Below are 12381 nucleotides of genomic sequence, written 5' to 3'. Positions count from 1 at the left end.
ATATTCACAACGTATGTATTCACAAACTGTATTAAAATTTGACCTTGAGGAAATTCCATAGAAAAAAAGGGATTAGACAGGCTGTAATCCCTTGTAAGTTTCTTGCTTTGAGCTTTAATGAGGTGCCACGACTCACATCCGTACAGCAACACTTGCGAGTTTTGAAAATAGGTGCCTGAGGCGAATACTGGGTATAAAGTGGTATGACTTCGTCAGGAATGACGATGTGAGGAGAAGAACTCAACAGCCCCTCATACTGGAAGTCCTGAAGAGGAGAAGGTGGACATGGTTGGGACAAGTCCTTAGACTGCCACCTGAGAGCATCAACCCCTCATGTCTCTTCTTCCAACCCCGTGGACTCCGGCGCCCCGGAAGGCCACTGAGGACCATTCACCGACTATACTCAGCGGAACTTCGAGACGCCGGACTGACCTAGGAGGAAGCCAAGGAGATGGCGCGTGACAGAGTGACTTAGAGACGTCTCGTGTTGGCCATATGCTCCACCTAGGGAGCGAACATGGAAAGAAGAAGAAGAAGTAATCCCTTGTATCTTACTTCATAGGTTGTAAGCTCTGTTAATACCCAGACTTCTATATTCTTCTTACCTATGTCGATTTATAAATATAAATAACTCCTAAACGGAGTCAGATTTGTGAACAAGTACCCAAAATACTGAAAACAATTTGTTTGATTGAATCGAATTTGAACTCACATTGAATTTCTCGGGCGTCGTGGAGTACTTGGGCCCGTCCGGCCCCATCAGGAGGGTGAGGTGGAAGAGGGCGGCGGTGGAAACAAACGGGGAATTGATGAGGTCCAGGGAGTCCCACTCGTACGAGGCGTCGCACGAGTACGTGCAAAGGCACGGAGTCTCACACATGTGCACGTACAGCTGCATGGACGACTCCAACAGGTAGCGGAGAGAGTACTGAAACACACTTTGTTTTTAATAAAATCATTGAATATATAATATATATTTCATTAATTTTTGAAACTTGTATATATTTAATACTTGTATATGCCTGCCTCCATAGTACAATAACCATTAAGAATTCTATTAGTGCTCATGTCTTTAAGAACAGTGTCCGTCGATGGTTGCTTCTCGTTGGAAGGGACAAGGTAGAAATAAAAATTAATTAAAGTCCAGGTGTAATTATTTTATTGTAAAACCTTTATACTGTAAATTGTTATTGTATCTATAGTATGTAATGTATATAATCTAATAATTAAAAAAAAATATATATATATTTTTTTAAATGTATTAACATTTAAGTATTTCGGGTCAACACAGGCCATGCCTAAAGAGCCATAATACATATAGCAAAAAAAATGTATGTATCTATGAAATAAATAATAGTGAAATATTGAATAAATATTAAAGTGAAAAAATCAACAACGAAAAAATGGTCAGCACGAATGGCCACCGTGCTGGAGGTCGTGCCGGGTTCTCAACGAAATTGCTGGATTTCCAAGAGGATCAAAATAAGTAAAAGTGATTTTTTACTCCAATATTTATTCAATATATTATACCTTTCCATCATGAGTTAACAATCAAGATAACACTGCTTCTATACGATGCAGTGCTCCTATGCACCATTGAGGTGCGGATAAGGGTTTGAAGAAGGATAAAGAAGAAAAATTGTTAAATTTAAACAAAGTCATCATCATCATCATCATCAAACCCTTATCCGCACCCCAATAGTGCATAGGGAACTGCATTATATAAACAAAGTAATATACTGATAATAATTGAAAGTAGAGGGTCTTTGATCCTTCCAAGGAAAGTCAGATCTTTGACCTCCTAATTTGCCAACAGAATAGGGAAATGTGATCTTACTTGCATCCTGAACCTCACTAGCTGCATGAATCGACACAATTTGCTGATGTCATATATTTCCCAATGCTTTTCATGGATATTGTACCATCTGAAATAAAACACACAGTTTCTTCCAAATGGGTTTATTCAAAGGTTTTATTTATATTCCACCCAATTTCAATATTGGTAACACAACTTGGCCTAGGCAACGAATAGACACTGTCTTATCTCAAAGAATATTGAAAATTATGTAATTTTGCATGTGCCATAAAAAATTGTGTATTTTTTAATGATATATGAGATAATTAAATTATGTAAGTCATAAATGTATTCGAGAAGAACAAAGAGACGCAGTTCATTAAGTTTTAAATGTTTACAATATTGTCCCCACCACATGCAATGCCTGTAAAATCCTATATAAGGGGTGGTGGGCCAATATTGATGTGCTCAGATTAGATTAATATTCAAACGTGGATACGTCTGTACGCTTTGTTCTTCTTGCCTTAATAAGTATTATAATTTTTGATACATTTTTTGTTCGCCTCCGTAGTGTAATGGTCAGCACGCTTGGCTACCGTTCTGGAGGTCCCGGGTTCGATTCCCAGGGGGGGTCAAATAAATATAAGTGATTTTTACACTGTAATATTTATTCAATATTACCCTGGACTGGTACCTGGAGCGGAGGGCTGATCACCTTTCCTTCATGTGTAAACGATCGAGATAACACTGCGTTTATATGACGCAGTGCCCTATGCACCATTGGGGTGCGGATAAGGGTTTTTTTATATATATATTGTCTTATAACTTTGTTATTTTTTAAAATAAATAATTGTCTTCATTTGCGCGTTTCCGTCTTCCTCATCACAAGTGTTCTAGTACCATTAGACGAAACACTCACACACCATTAGAGTTCCTATTTTCGGTACAGGGATGCATTGTCATTTTGTCCACCTAAGCAGTGTAGTGATTAGAGAGTTTGGCGACCACGCTAGGGGTCTGAAAGGTTTAGAGGGTGAAGAAAATACGAAAAAAAAGTTTTGTTTAAATTAATCTGTTCGATTCTGTAGGTTTATTATAATCTCCAAAGGTTAATTACTTTTTATCGGCATTTAATTTGACATTCAAAAAGATTTGTAAAAAATCATCGCTTTATTTGTGATGTCTATAAAAATATAATTACCCTTTCTTTATATCTTGCAATGACATTCGAATTATTTGCCGGACATTCTCCAACCATCGAATGTTCAAATATCTCAGAGTCTGGAAAGAAAATGGCGTTATGACAGTAGAAATATCGGTACTAATAAGTGGTACAAGTATAATTGTAAAAGTGATATACATTTGGCACTGCAGAGGGTCTCCGCAAAACAAATATATTAATTTTGTTTACAGGCTTGTATATGTACGCAACGCTTGTAAACTAGCAACTTTTGAAAATAGGTGCCTGAGGCGAATACTGGGTATAAGTGGTATGACTTGGTCAGGAATGACGATGTGAAGAGAAGAACTCAACAGCCCCTCATACTGGAAGTCCTGAAGAGAAGAAGGTGGACATGGTTGGAACATGTCCTTAGAATGCCACCTGAGAGCATCAACCCCTCATGTCTCTTCTTCCAACCCCGAGGATTCCGGCGCCCTGGAAGGCCGCTGACGATCATTCACCGACTATACTCAGCGGAACTTCGAGATGCCCGACTGACCTGGAAGGAGGCCAAGGAGATGGCACGTCACCTGGAGACGTCTCATGTTGGCTATATGCTCCATCTAGGAAACGAACATGGAAAGAAGAAGAAGAGGATATGTACGCGTCCCCCTCCATAGTGTAAACCCTGAATAATGTTGGCATTTTAAAAAGGTAGGTCTTACAATGTCAATGCAATTCTGTTGGGCTCTGTCAAACTCGTCCAAGCCCACGTTCCTGCCGTAGTTGGTCGTGAAGAAGGACAGGGTCTCCACGTAGAGACATTCGGCCTGCACTAGGAGCATCGCCGATGAGGCGTTCGACACGGAGTACAGGTAGTACAGCTCAAACAGCTTCCTGGACTCCTGGTAGTCCTCATACGAGCAAGGGAGACACGCTGTAACGAATGAAAAGATTTAATGCGTTACGGCGCGGGTCTGTAGTGAAATCATGAATGGTACTTTGATTCATATTACATAACATGTTGACTGCCACGGCAATTTGCAGAATTCCAATCTAAAAAGCCAATTTTATTCAATCATATCATATCATTAAAAACTCTAAGTATAGTGCATAATTATATTTTCTGTTCATTTATTAATAAATTTTCTGTTAATGTAAGCCAGCATTGATATTTTGTTTTTTTCCCGTGCTCTATCTATCCATATTAGCACTGATATACTAGGAATTAGATGGTAGCTCCAGGAATATGGCAAGTAAACACAGTACGAGATAACTCCTAGTCGGCGTCCTAGCCAAGAACACAATCCTAGAGCTATCTCGTAGTTGGCAGTCAACGTGTTAATAATAAAAGAATATGCAATCATACAAAGGAAATGCTAAAATGCAATAAAAAAGACTACTTAAAATTATCAGCTAGGACAATAACAAGTGGAGGTGCCAACGAATCCCCGATTCGGTCCACATTTAAGCAACTGTTAATAATAAAATAATAAAAGAGGGAGGCCTTTGTTCAATATTGGACACAATTAGAAGGCTGAAGTGAGAAGCAAGTAAATAAGTAATTAATTTTAAAAAGATATGTAAATGTTCAATTACCATTTTCAGGAGTTGGCTTTGCCCAATTCAGAGGCGGAACCTTCACAAATCTAAATTTGTTTGGATTGTGTGCAATGTTGTGACGGAAGTTCAAATTGGCATCGGTCTTCTTGGAATTTAGTTTTATCTGAAATTATAATTTATAAAATATAAAATATATAAAATTATAATTTAATCAATATTTAATACACCTTCGCATTTCAATGAAATACTTTATCATGTCAAGTTTCCTTTTGTCTTGTTCTGCTTCTATTACCAACCGCATTCGCCTCATTTTTTAAAAACTTTTTTACAGGGACCAGTCCAGGGTATTAAACAAATATTAGGGTGTAAAATCACTAATATTTATTTTCACCCCCCTCTCTGAAAATCGAGCCCAGGACCTACAGCACGGTAGCTAAACACGCTGACCATTACGCCACGGAGGTGAACTAACCTAACTTTACTCTAAAAACAGTTTTCTGTGGTAGAATGGATAAGCTGATAGTGCGTTAGGTCAGTTGATAAAAAGACCTACCTCCTTTTTGAGCAGCGCCAAAGAGTCGGGGTTGACTTCTCTTGGTAAGCCGAGATGGGATACTTGCTTCAACACTCTTCTGTACAAGTGAGTTGGTATCGTGTACAGTCCGTGTATTATTGTGAAATCAATATATAAATAGTACCTGTAAATAATAGCCAAAAGGAATAATGTAACTAAAAAAGAATGGCAGATGTAATATTCCAATTGTTCATAACTTGGGAGTTGTACATGTACATGTTTACTTAAAAATTGGATAATACATTTATGTATTTTAACACATCTCATGCAGGGCCGAATGAGGGTAAGTTAATGAATGACCCAGGCGTATCTCGCTCGCGGAGAGTTTAAATCACGACAGCATATAAATCATTTAAAACATTTTAAATGTTTCCGATAAAAAAAAATACAAATACACTATATAAACACTAACCTACAATATTATAATTTTTTTATGAATAAATTTCTCACATGCACTTACTCGTAATAATTGTTGAATATAAACTAAAAAGAATTATACACTAATAATATGTTATAAAAATCAGTATTTTACTAATGTCTGAAACAGCCCTGGAACTGTCCTGAATTATACTCTAATGATAAAGCTTTAACGGAAATTCAACAGATGTAACTATACACCTTAAATATTGCAATATAATAAACAAAAAACAGTCTACCGCTACAAAGGTAAAAAAAAAGTAATTGTTTTTACAGTCTCCCGCAAATGGCGATTGGCAGACAGAGTACTGTAAAACTCGCCTTCAGCATAAAACACGTTAACTAATATTTTTCTCTAACTACAAGCATTAACATTTTGTATCTTAGCAACAATTCGTTTACTATCGCTGCCATCTATTGAAAACTTTATGAAGCATATAGTAAGCAAAACCGAGAATTATTAAAAAAAAAAATTCACTTATTATGAGACATCTGAAACCCATTTTAATTTATATAAAGTGATAACTTCACCCAGCAAATTCCAGGTCTTTAGTCCAGTAAATAGCCGGACCATATTCCTTCTCTGTACAAAGATGTTTCATCTCTGCTGAGTCAGTTGACTTACTTGATAGAGTTTTCAACTTCTTTCCTGAGATCCACGGCAGCCTTGACGCGGTTGGCAAAGTTCCTGGGGTCTTCCGCCTTGAAGAGCAATCGGATACGAGGAATCTCATAGTCCTCCATTGTCCCGTACAAGGCGGTCACTTTCCAATCTTTTGTCTAAAATAGAATCGCAAGTATACTGTAAAAAATGACCAAGCAAATTTGTGTAATTTTAACATAAGCTAATTAAATGATTAAAAAAATGTCATGAATTAAATTCTCTTATAATATATCGAGTCTCGGTTCCAATTGTATGGAAGTTGAGCTTGAAGTTGGCAAAATAAGGTTGATAGCAGACTGAACGCAGTCGAAATGTGATCTCTCAGAGGAACATGTGTCAAAATTATGTACGATAAATGATGGAAATGGTGATATAAGATCTCTCAGATTAATGTGTGGCAAAACGATGTATGTTAGATGTTTGAATGGAATATGGAAAGAATGCAAAGCTTATCAATAAATTAAGAAAGGTGTATTTGGGCCTGTGAATCGAACAAGTAAAGAAAGAATAGTAAAACAAATGTATGAGGCGAATGTAGTTGGAAATTGAAGCGGAGGAAGAGTCGGAATAATCGATGGGTATCTATGAATGTGGAAGAGGCAAAGATTGTTTTCAAAGACAGATTGGAGTGACATTATTTTCTCTTTGCCTCGGAAGCAGCATGATGGTTAGTTAGTTTACAGTAGGAAGGTAAGAGTGAGTTGCATATCCGTACTCTTGTACTTTTGTATGCTTGTGTGAGTTGTGCACTACCAATATAAAAATATAAGAGCCGCCTGAGCATTGAGCCCATACCTTTTCATTATATCCTGTGACCGCGACAAGCGCCCAGTCATAGTAGGTCTCCTGATCATCTCCAACTACTTTGGTGTGAGGCAGGAAAGCTTCAGCTGGAAGGGGCCACCTGGAACCCTCCACATCACCCAGAGCCATCCACTCCTCGGGTGTCCTAAAAATCCGGCATTTCAAACCAATCCTTTTTATTTTTCTTACCCTTACCGAAATCCCCATGTTATTATCTTTCACTCTAAAAAAATGTGGTATTACCACAAGGAGAGAGCGAGACAATTTGATTATTCCACTTTCTTTTGATCCGATGGCTTCCGCGCCCGCCATCAGTTGGCGTTTGACGGCGTGCCGGAGAGGACGTGGAGTCTGTAACTCGAGTTACGAGCTCCGTACTATGATTTCCATACAAATATGAACTAGGCTCTTTTGCTACCTCGCCTCGGATCACTTGTAATTTTTGCATGATCAGTACGGGATAGGTTAAACTAACTCTTCTACCTTCTAACGGTTACTACAACTCTTTGTATCATGAATTTGACCACTAAAGCAGACATAAGCGTGAACAGGTTTTAGTTTTTGAGTTTCTTACCTGGGATCAAAATCCGTGTTGTCAAAATAGTGAAGATCAATGCGAGGATATTCATACATGAGGCTGATCCTAGCTCCGAGAGTGAAGTCATACTCCGACACTGGGTACATGAGTACGGGGGGCACCCCAATCTCTTCCAGAAACACCTGGAAAATTTTCAATGAACACTTAGAATAAGCCAGTGCAGTTGTAATAAAAGTCTCGCTGTGAAAACCAAAATGACTGCCCACAATGAATTTCTAGTATTTACCGTAATTATAATTTAGATTTATTGCAGGTGCAATGCGATGGTTGCAGATTAATGTGCAATTGAGACAGCTCTGGTAATTTGACCAACTTTGAGCTTTGAATTTCAATAGCATTAATTCATCTTTGAATTTCAATAGCATTAATTCACTCTTCGTCTTTTCTTTAGTTAGGACTGTGTCCTGCTATTCTCTGGTCCACTCCTGAGAGGTGGAAGACCAGCTATCTCTCCATCGTTTAGATGGTCTTCCTGGGGGCCTGTTACCTCTAATGCTGCTCTCCGCTGCTATTCTCACCACTCGATCCGAACTTGCTCTTCCCACATGATCTCTCCAGAAACTTCTTCTTACTCTTCCCCATCTCACAATATCTTACACATGGTAGATTCTTCTTATTTCAGAGTTTCTTACTCTGTCGCAAAGTGTTAGGCCTGCAATGGGTCGTAGTGTCTTCATTTCGGATGTTCTAAGAAGGCTTTTCATTCTCGTGGTGTCAGCTCTTGTTTCTATGCCGTATGTCATGATCCATCTTATGAAGGTCTTATAAATTCTCACCTTACTATCTTTTGGCATGGAGCATTAATCCAACTCATTTATAAAAAAATTGTTTACTTCACTTCATGGTACACTTCATGTCACATCATTTCATGGTACATGCATTCATAAACATATTTTGAAAACAAAATCCTTTTTTTTTCATTATTTTAAATTCTTTTGCATTACATAGCATAAATTCAAATACAAAAAATATTAATAAAATATGAAAATGGATACAAAAAAGGATCCCACAAAGGCATGGCCTGTGTGTGGGTATACAAAATAAATAGTCATAGTACAGGGTATAAGGGTATAGGTTTCTAAGTAGAATTAGTTAATACAAAATACAAAAAACTTTATATAAAATACAAAAAAATACTTGACTTTCAGTAAACAATTTTTTTTTAAATAAAATTAAAAAGATAAAAAAGATGACAAAGTAAAAACGTAAAAAGCTAGCGATCATGTGCCAAAAGAAAAAGGAGCTTAAATCTGTCTCTTCTATAAATAATCTAAGCAAATTTTTAAATTCACACGAACTTAGGGAATTAACATCCAACAAATAGTCTTTGTGGAATAAGTTGAACAGTTTTGGATCTATGAAAAATGAGTGAGTGAACTTTAAATGCCCATATAGGCATGGCCTGTGCGTGCATATACATTGCATTAAGCGGTTCAGTTCAAATAAATTTAAATAATTATTACCTTTATTTCGCAAGTCAGAAATTGTCGGCGCAGTCTCTCAATCAAGACAAGTCGTGTAATCTGTTTCGGAGGGACCACACTCAAATACTGTATCTTGGGAACAAACGTCTCAAATGGAAAAGCCTACAAAGACACACAGTACACCTTTTGATATTATTTTTGTAAATTTTATTAATTTTGTTATAAAAGGTAATAATAAAAATAATAATAATAAAAACATTCAGATGTTGGAAGATTTAGTCATATATTTTATGAATTTTATCGAAAACACAAATAAGTTACTGGATAATATTGAACACCATTGATTCACCCTTCTTTTTCTTATCCTCATTCATGGTGTATGGGCACTGGTATGGAGGCAGACCAAGGTAGTCCACGGCGAAATTAAATCAATAGTAATAGTGAAATATTACACATATGTATTTATTTAAACCCCCTGAGAATTGAAGGACCTCCATCATGGTATTTAAACACGCTGACCAGAGATGTAGAGGCGGACTTAACCTGACCTAACCACTACAATGCAGAGGCGGACCTGACCTAATCTAACCACTGCAATGCAGAGCCGGACCTATCCTAATAATTACAATGCAGAGGTGGACCTAACCTGACCCAACCACTACAATGCAAAGGCGGACCTATCCTAACAACTACAATGCAGAGGCGGACCTTACCTAACCTAGCCTTTTTGGCGAGAGAAAAATCTTCAAAAAGTGTCAAAGGGCGTTAAGCTCCTTGTGGTAGTGTGGGATTCTTCCCACTAAAAAGAGTCCCCTCCTCTCCCTCTTTAACCTAACTTAACTTAACATACCACTACAATGCAGAGGCGGATCTAACCTAACCTAACCACTACAATGCAGAGGCGGACGATAGAATCTTGAAAATGAGGAGTGGAATATATTTTACGAGATATGGATGGTGTAAATATAGAACAACACCGTTATATGAGAAAGGAAATGGAAAATATGAAGAATGTAGGAAGGAAATTAGGGCAAGCAGAAACTGCTTGAGATTTGAGAGTTGCATATTAATATTTGTATTATCTTGTGTGATCAAATCAATGAGAGAAAACAGCTGTTAGTGATACAAACGAGGATATATAAATATTAATATTTTGTTGAATGTAACAGATTGATTGAATAATATTGTAAGCAAATGATGGGTTCATTACAGTTTTCTTGGGATCGTCATAGACTGTCCATCTCCCAGTTGGCATTAGGAAGTTGTACTTCATGGGGTTTGGGAGTTTGCTGATTTGCGTCGAAAATTTCCCTGATCGGGACTGAAACAAATAAGAAATAGTTTTTTTACTCATTCTTAATCTCATACATATAATTAAAACGTCTTATATTAAGTTCATATCATAAATATTTTTAATGAATATTGATCCATATTTAACAGAAAATTAGGTACTTTGTATAATTATGGTTTGACAAATATGCCAAAAAAGTAAGTATATCGCTCACTCCTTTCAACAACGTCATATATCAAACATCGTAAATTTTCAGTTGTGCATGTTTTCGGAATGCCCACAAAATATACTATATCCCAGCAAAAGCCATATTATAAACTGAATACTTAGCCGCTACAGGGCAGAAATTGTTGTTTTTGCATTTTGAAGATAAGGTATTGATTGTTTAATTATTTTTTTGAATATACTAAATATTTTTCAAATGAAGAAAAAACATTCAGGTTTTACCTAAAAAGATCTGTTGCACAGTAAAAACTTCAATAAGTGGCTTGATATTTATTTTTAATACATTTGATTATATTTTTAACTTTAAAAACGATCTCCTGAAAAATAAAGTTTTTTTAAATATATGACGTTGTTGAAAGGAGTGAGCGATGTGTATTATTTTATGAAAATGTCTACTGCGTTTAATTTTTTTTTCAAAATAGATCGTACCTCAATTTTAGGCAAAAAAGACTAAAAAACTTACAAAGAAATTTTATAATCCAAATTACAGTAAAGTAATAAAAAGTCTGGGGAAATGCAATATTTAGACCAGAGAGAAAAGAAATCATCCTACCTTATCTAGTAGGTATTTAAAAACTGTTTTTATCTGTTAACCTGCTTCCTTTGTCCATAAAGTCATTAAATAACAAAACTATTCATAAAAGAGTTATCAACAAATTGATAATTGACGGAAGTAGAAATGAAATAAAGCGTGTCATTCGGCCAATCATCTTTCAAACAAATCACTAATAAATAATTTGTCAAACAAGTTTGTTAAAAATGTGTTCTTGGCATGGAAAATTCCTGTAAGCATTCATTCTTTTGTAAATATGTGCATAAATAAAAATTCCGATTGAACAGTATTGGTCTCATTATACAAAAAAAACATTTTAATTTTAAAAGAGATGATATTTTAAATGGATTTTTTATTATTTACAAAAAACACTCCAATTTCATACTATTTCTGTGAGCCTAGGCAGCTCATTATTAGAAATAGGCATCAAATTGTGGTTTCTGGGTTCAAACCCAGAAACTCTGACTCAGGAGTCTGCGACACTAACCACGGGACCACAACCCGACGTATATCTAGTCATTACAATACATTTCCTTATTACTTCTTAAGATTTAAAATTTTGGTTAATCACATACTTCAATATTCTTCCAACCCTTATCCGCACCCAATGGTGCAAGGGCACTGCATCGTGTTGACGCAGTGTTATCTTGATCATTACTTACATGAAGGCAAGGTGATCACTCCTGCGCTTCAGGCAACAGTCCAGGGTAATATTAAATAAATATTTGTGGGTGAAATTACAAATATTTATTATCACCACCCTGGGAATCGAACCCGGGACCTCCACCACGGTATCTAAGCACGCTAACCATTACACCACTGAGGTGGACAAATATTAGTAAAACATATGATTTGAATAGGAACTAACCATTAAAAATACGCTCAATCTTTTGGAGACACTTGGCAATACATTGTCATCAAAATTGTCCACACCTTGAAGTCGAGAAATTACTTCTGAATAATACCCTCTCTTCCCGGGCTCATTGATGACCCTAGGTTTGAGATTCCTGTTATCACCAAACTTTTTATTTCTATACATTTTCGTATATATTTTTATCAAGATTATATGTAAAATAAAAGTATTATTTGCAAGTAGATGCCATGTTTTAAGGGAACAATATGAAATGTCAAAAAAATCAATTTCGATTGTTTTATTTGTATTAAAGCATTTATGTATTTTTTTAATGGAAAATATTGATAGGTACCTAAGTATTTGTACAGTATGTATTTTTTTATAGTTCCTTAATGGACGTTAGATGTCAGACGTTAGGAATATCTAATTTAACATACTCAACCTATAAAAGATTGCAT

The 12381-nt window shown here is 36.2% G+C and overlaps 1 protein-coding gene across 1 annotated transcript in view; it reads right to left on the bottom strand.

Moving 5' to 3' along the window:
- LOC148302534 (dynein axonemal heavy chain 1-like) overlaps positions 1-12164 on the bottom strand; it is a 93445-nt gene extending 81281 nt beyond the window's left edge. Inside the window, exons 1-12 of the mRNA XM_088271508.1 lie at positions 11939-12164; positions 10212-10322; positions 9041-9163; positions 7554-7699; positions 6971-7124; positions 6137-6291; positions 5074-5218; positions 4557-4683; positions 3683-3894; positions 2997-3076; positions 1838-1925; positions 713-928 (exon numbers count right to left, since the gene is read on the bottom strand). Coding sequence (XP_088127634.1) covers positions 713-928; positions 1838-1925; positions 2997-3076; positions 3683-3894; positions 4557-4683; positions 5074-5218; positions 6137-6291; positions 6971-7124; positions 7554-7699; positions 9041-9163; positions 10212-10322; positions 11939-12109 — 1728 coding nt within the window. The 5' untranslated portion in view covers positions 12110-12164. The remainder of the gene's footprint in view (positions 1-712; positions 929-1837; positions 1926-2996; positions 3077-3682; positions 3895-4556; positions 4684-5073; positions 5219-6136; positions 6292-6970; positions 7125-7553; positions 7700-9040; positions 9164-10211; positions 10323-11938) is intronic.
- Positions 12165-12381: the final 217 nt, after the last annotated feature.

The sequence above is a fragment of the Brachycentrus maculatus genome, unplaced genomic scaffold (genome assembly GCF_059751285.1).
Source record: "Brachycentrus maculatus isolate JH-2025_06_01 unplaced genomic scaffold, ASM5975128v1 h1tg000442l, whole genome shotgun sequence".
NCBI lineage: Eukaryota > Metazoa > Arthropoda > Insecta > Trichoptera > Brachycentridae > Brachycentrus > Brachycentrus maculatus.
The sequence above is the reverse complement of the archived record's forward strand: the minus strand, read 5'-3'. Positions and strand labels throughout refer to the sequence as shown.